Below are 6,637 nucleotides of genomic sequence, written 5' to 3' on the forward strand. Positions count from 1 at the left end.
CAGACTGAAACAGCTCAGGGTTGTTCTGGTTTTAAGTGCTGGTGGGTCCTGTGCACCTCACCAGGACACTGCTGGTGCCTGTCTGCCTGCTCTGGGCAGAGCCCGCGTCCTCCAGAGCCGGGAGTTGTGGTCTCTGATAGTAGAGAGGAGCCTTCCCTTTAGAAATTCCAGATCCACAAGAGCGGGATTGGGATTTAATCCTGTAGGGTGAAAGAAAATATATCTAAAAGAAAATAAAACAAATATTTTACCATCTTGTGCAGACTTTAGGTGTCACCTGTACCAATTCAAATGGTCCGGTGCTTGCTCTTAAAGCATTTCTCTTTGCTGTTCTTCACATGCACTTTGCAGATAAAATTATGTTCATACCAGGTATAAAAGGAACTTCCTGGTTAAGAGGTCTTTGGAAGTGGCAAGCTGGCTGGTTGGTTTTTTCTCCTGATGCTTAATTCCTCAAAAAAAAAAAAAGGAAAAAGTGAATTTGTTGATGACAGTACCCTAGCAATCATTTAGGACAAAATAGTTTATGAGGATTTTGTAATTATTCCAAGACAAAATAGGGCCAAGGAATTGAGATAAGATCAAACTTTTAAAAAAAATGAAATCTGAATGTGTGTTGAACTGTAGGCAGATGCAATGAGAGCACCCTGCAAGGAACAGTAACTGTGCTTTGGAACGGGGACATGTGTTAACCTGGGGGTTATAATTCAGGCATCTCAGGATTTCTTGGGTCTACAGCTGATGGCACCTATTTTCTGGGTGTATAAGCTCTTTAATATTAACTGTTGCTTTGTAATGACTTCAATTTCCTGTAAGTGAACTGTTAACAGTGGTGATCTCAGATATCTTCAATGCTTAGACAAGTAAGGTAGGATGTATGGGAGGATTTATTTCAAGCTTTAATCAACTCATAGGTGATACGTTAATATATTGGAATGTATAATTACATTTTTATGATTACCTTCCGCTAATCTAGTTGTGAAAGTCATTTAGCTTTGATTGTCCTGGGTGGCTAAGCAAAAGCAATTAGCACCTGGATGCATCTTGATGATGTTGTATTATTATTATAATTTTTAATTATTTCACACCCTCAGTAATGCTGATCCTGGAGGTGCTGGATTAATTTGTTCTCATATTTTGCAGTTTTTTCCTTCCCCTGCCCCTCAGTCAGGTGTTTGGTTTGCTTGACTGTCAACTGCACTGAGTTTCACCAAGTCCCGTGTCCTTATCACCCCGCTTGAAATACTCTTTTGAATTGCCTGAAACTAGAGAGATAACTTTAAAGTGTTTTTAACAATTTTATCACACTGTAACTGACCGGACTAGTTAACTATTGTAACGACTTTTGAAACAGTTTTATCACAGTGTAGCTTCTGTAACTTGAGCTAGCAAATGTAGGAAATTTGGCAACATGAGGAAACTTCAGTCATTAAAGGAAATGCAGCGTGGGTGGGGCTGAGCCCCTAAATGTGTGTCCTCTGTTGCAGGACTTACTCGGCTGATCACTATTTACAAGAAGCAAAGAAGTTAAAACATAACGCAGACGCGTTGGTAAGTACGTCTCTAATACTTACCTGGTGCGGGCAGGTTATTCTGGGCTTTCTTCCCTGCTTTTGCTGTTTTTCTGCCTTTCTGTAGTGGAGCTTTCTTGTACCTCCTCTCTGGTTTTTGTCCTTAAAAAGCGTTTTCCCATCTCAGTCGGACAGGTTCGAGAAGGCTGTGTACTACCTGGATGCTGTGGTGTCGTTCATCGAGTGTGGGAATGCATTGGAGAAAAATGCTCAGGAATCCAAGTCCCCGTTCCCTATGTATTCAGAAACTGTGGAATTAATCAAGTAAGTGTCACAAAGCATCTACAGAAGTCCAGTGGGTGGGAAGAGGTCTGCAAGTCAGAGCATTTAGATTTACTAAAGTTTTGCCACCAACTTTTGAAGTCTCTTGTCGTTCTCCAATAAAGCTGGATCAGTTACCGGTTTGTTCCAGTTGCTGAGGCTTAAAGTGTTCTTCTGAAGGTTGAGATCCTTTCTGCTGAGGCTCTTGAAGTCTCTCTGCAACACGTAACACATGAGAAGGGAAATTATTCCGATTACTGCCTAGTCAGCATTTTGTTCATGGTCTGAGAGAGGTTCCTGAAATGGTGCAGACAGCTGGAACCAGAAGTTCATAAGAATGTCAGCGTTTAATGATTGATGAATGGTACTGTAATCTTTATTTTGGTGTTTACTCGATGGCTTTGTTTGTAGATACACTATGAAACTGAAGAATTACTTGGCACCGGATGCTACGGCTGCGGATAAAAGGCTAGCAGTGCTCTGGTATGTGTGTTCTCAACTTAAAACATTAGAAATTAATCAGTGTAGCGTATAATCTGCATGAAATCCTGTATTGCACTCAGTTCTCAGGTGTTTCTGAACCCAATACATGAGTTTTCCACTTGCCCGTACATAGAGGTTAATGCTGTAAATGTGGTTACAGTGAATTGTGGCAGAGGGGATACTGACAGCAAGAGCCAAGTCTTTGAAATATTAAGGAAATTACCAGATTTGTAAGGAATAACAGTAAAGGATGGGGATCCTTCCTGTGTACTCATCCAGTGATAAGACCAAATCTGGACGGGCTGTAAAGACTTGTCACCAGCCTCCTAGATGGGTGCGATGGCTGCAGCAGGTGTAGAGGAGCGGGACCAGCTGGTGTCCGGTGGAAGGGAGGAGGGAGGCCACGGGAGAATGCAGGAGACGCCGAGTGTCCTGACGTGAGCAAAAAATAAAGGAAACCCCTGTCTAGGAGGTAACTTAGTGTTGTCTCCTAAGCTCACAACTGGAAGCTGATTCTGTCAGCAAAATCACTGAAAATTATAGTTTCAGCTTAAGGCACAGAGAGATGATCTTATTTCCTAGAGAATTTAAAGGTGGTTGTGGATTTTTTTGTTGGTTGCATTACACCTTGAGAGCTGGCTGGTCAGAGTTGGCAGAGAAAACTCTAAAAACACAGCTAGCAGATTTCTGAAGTTCACTGAGTTGTGAGAAACTTGACTCTAACTGTAAATATTTCATTTTTCTGTCTTTGGTCAGCCTTCGGTGCCAATCTCTACTATACCTAAGGCTTTTCAAACTGAAAAAGGAAAGTGCATTGAAATATTCTAAAACATTGACCGAACATCTGAAGGTAATTGCATTTGTATTTTCTTGGAATATTAAAACCTAATCAAATTAAAGCTCTACATCACTTAAAATCCCTGAATCCAATTTCCAGACTGCTCCATGTGAACTTGGAGGATACCCTCTTTAGAACTGGACCTTGAAAGTACGTTAGAGTTGAGCAGTTTAAAGCTGGGAAGAGACAGCGCGGCTGTCGTAACCCTCCCGGTCCTGGCATGAGAGCTCTCAGTTAATAATTTCATCTAGCTTTTGTTTTCTTTAATAAATTTAGTAGACTTCAAGGAGGATTTAAAAACATTTTTCTTGCTGCAGATATAACAAGCTGAAACCTCACTTTCTCGTTTAAGCTGAAGGGAATCCAGGACCTAGGGGTGTATTACATGGGCTGCAGTTAGAGCCTCCACTAAAGCTGGCACCAGGGCCAGCTCTGATTCAAAATCAAATGGGTCTTTCTGGATTTTTATTGTTTGCAGTGGGATGGTTTATTATAATTATTATCCCTTTCCCTCATGAATTTATCTAAATTCCTGGGCAACTGATTTAAAAGTGCTGTCAGGGAGAGGAGACCAAGAGATGTCCTTTCAATGAATTTATTTAAATCAAGATGTTACAGATGAGAAAAACGGTTACGATACTTCTGTTCCTCAGTCTTTAATCTGGACTGGGATTTCCAAAGGAACGCTTGGGGACAGGTAGGTAATGTCACTGGGTTTCTCTGTCAGTCCTGAGAGGAAACAGCCTTGTCTCATGCCTGACTTCACAGATTTTTTGAGACATCTTTGATTGTTCAGTGCCAGTAATAATAGATTTATTTCTGTTAATGGGCTGAAAAGCCCCAAATGTTCTCATAAGAGGCAATGGGATCTAACAGTTGGAACGGAGGACGACTACAGTCCTGTGTCTGTTTAGTGGCCTTCTTTGTGTTGCTAAAATAATCCCTTAATTTCTGTCTTAGTCATCAGTAAAAAAAGGATATTTTCCCAAATTTGAATTTACTTTGATATTATTCAGAATTTTGATAAATGCTTAAAAGAAAAACTACAAAAAATTGTTTGTTGAAAAATAGCAATTAAATAACCAATACTAGTTAAAGTATAAACATAAATCAGGTGACAAATGTCTTTTTTCCCAAACAGAATTCCTATAACAATTCTCAAGCACCGTCGCCTGGCATGGGAAGGTAAGAAAAGCTGTCACCTGTATGGCTCAGCTTGGAATTGATTTTCTACATACCCTGTGTGCGTGAGGTGCTCGGAGAGCAGCTTTTCCCTCTCTGAAGCGTTGGGGTGACTGTCCTAAGGGTGCAGATTTTGGTCCAGCTGTTTGTGTCGTTATTCTGATGAAAGGTGTGGAAGGCTGCTGCTTGTGCTCGTGCTCTGCAGAGCGTGTGCCAGGCAGCTCCTTGTTGCAAAGCAGGGGTCAGCGTGTCACCACACAACACACAAGTCACCTATCTCAGTGAGTTCAGGTGTGGTTAATGCTTTTTCCCTCGATAACCGCTGTATTCATGCTGCAAGCCCCGGCGGCTGCAGGTACCCTCAGGGTTCTCTGTTCCACACTCTGGAAGTTTCCTTCTGTTCTTTAAAACCCGACAGTGGACCTTTGAGAGGTGCTCTGGGAGTTCTAGGAGGGCATTTCGGATTGGCATCGTGCTATCTGGACGTGTAATATTCTGGAATTATAGTTACCATGGAGTTGTAGTAGTTTCATTATCAGTCATTAAGGTCCAAATGTATTTAACAATGAACTGAAGATTTTGTTGAGTTGGGAGATGATGAGGTTTGGTGATGAGGTTTTGGCTGCGAAGCTACAACAGAAGAGCTGGAGGATCCCCAGCAGTGGTTACCAGCTCGTGCGTTTCATTTGCTGTAGGGCCAGTCCTGGCTTCTTCGTGGGTGAAGTGGGAGCTTTAGCATCCCGCACCCCGAGCTGAGGGAAGAGAGCCCTTGGGAGCATGAACTTTACGGCATGATGTGACAGATGTTGTACATATATTAGCACATCCATCTGCATTCTACAATTGAATATTTTTCTTTGGCTAAGCAGCAAGCCTGTGGGTATGCCGTCTCCAGTCTCTCCAAAGCTGTCTCCAGGGAATTCAGGAAATTACTCTTCCGGGGCAGCCAACCCTTCAGGGAGCGGGTCTTCGGTGACAATCCCCCAGCGGATCCATCAGATGGCAGCCAGCTACGTCCAGGTGACGTCCAACTTCCTCTATGCCACTGAAATTTGGGACCAAGCCGAACAGCTGTCTAAAGAACAGAAAGGTAAGGGCTGCACGGGTGGGTTGTGCCACCAGATGTGCCGGGGCGTGCCGAAACGCTCCTGGGCTTCGAGGTGTGGAGTTAATGGTGCACAGGACGCGTGACCAGCTCCTCTGCAAAAGTGAGACGGAGAGTTACCCCTTCGATTCCAGTGATAGCCGCAGCTGGTTGTCTTGGCTGTCAAGGTGGTGTTGGAGATGTTGTGTTTCCTACCAGCTGTGTGATTAACAACCAAACAGAAATCTTTGTTGCATTTCCTGTGAACGTTGAGGTGTCGGAAGAGGAACTCGGTACATTGCCATTTCTGAAATTCTTCCGTGAAATGCACATTCGAGGGGGAAGGAAGTTTTCCAACAGTTTAACCATACTGTGAATTTTCTTATCAACCAGTCTTGTGTAAAAGAGTAAAGAAATCCATTAGAAAGGACCTTTTTCTTTTATTTTTATTCTTTCTGTTCCTCTACCCCAATCTAAAAGGTTCATGCTGCAAAGATGGGGGGTTGGCTGTAACACTTCCCATATAAAGATCTGCCTGGTTTAACTTGTGTTTCTGTTCTTTTAGAGTTCTTTGCTGAACTGGATAAAGTTATGGGCCCTCTGGTTTTTAATTCGAGCATCATGACAGACCTAGTGCGTTACACCCGCCAGGGGTTGCATTGGTTGCGCCTGGACGCCAAGTGATCTCTGGAACTGAAGGAATGGCAACCGGAACGCGTTTTTCTCGCTGCCTCTGATTTATCTCCACAACACTGTGTCATGTCGATAAGGAAGACTGCCATAACACATTGCTTAGTTGACACTAAGAGCAAGGAATGCTTTCATATGTCTCCCATCCTCGTTTGTGTTTTGTGTTTTAACCCCAAATCATCTGGTTAATGGACTGCCTCAGTATTCCTGTTTTAAGTTATTTAAATATTTTAAAATTTGCTACATAGAAAGCTGTAGTTTTGCTGATCTGTCCTGGATAGATCATTGGAATTCCAGTCACAATACAGAAACAGTCAGTTTAAATCCTATTTATTTTAATTTTAATTTTTAAAAGCCCAGTTTGGTGCAGTTGTTAGCTATTTCTTCCCTAAATTTACCCTTTTGAGTACTTAGCAGAAATTAAACATAGACACTTTATTTAAGTCCTTGATGAGCTTTGTTACTCTGTAATGTCTTGTGGTGGTAGAGCCAGTACGAGGAGCTAGAGTCGGTAGGTTCTAACGTGTA

At 42.4% G+C, this 6,637-nt stretch overlaps 1 protein-coding gene across 1 annotated transcript in view; it reads left to right on the top strand.

Moving 5' to 3' along the window:
- AFF4 (AF4/FMR2 family, member 4) overlaps positions 1-6,397 on the top strand; it is a 27,725-nt gene extending 21,328 nt beyond the window's left edge. The window contains exons 14-20 of the mRNA XM_010082563.1: positions 1,488-1,551; positions 1,699-1,835; positions 2,244-2,315; positions 3,072-3,165; positions 4,295-4,338; positions 5,205-5,425; positions 5,985-6,397. Coding sequence (XP_010080865.1) covers positions 1,488-1,551; positions 1,699-1,835; positions 2,244-2,315; positions 3,072-3,165; positions 4,295-4,338; positions 5,205-5,425; positions 5,985-6,103 — 751 coding nt within the window. The 3' untranslated portion in view covers positions 6,104-6,397. The remainder of the gene's footprint in view (positions 1-1,487; positions 1,552-1,698; positions 1,836-2,243; positions 2,316-3,071; positions 3,166-4,294; positions 4,339-5,204; positions 5,426-5,984) is intronic.
- The last annotated feature ends 240 nt before the right edge of the window (positions 6,398-6,637 follow it).

The sequence above is a fragment of the Pterocles gutturalis genome, unplaced genomic scaffold (assembly GCF_000699245.1).
Source record: "Pterocles gutturalis isolate BGI_N339 unplaced genomic scaffold, ASM69924v1 scaffold43394, whole genome shotgun sequence".
In the NCBI taxonomy this organism is placed as follows: domain Eukaryota; kingdom Metazoa; phylum Chordata; class Aves; order Pterocliformes; family Pteroclidae; genus Pterocles; species Pterocles gutturalis.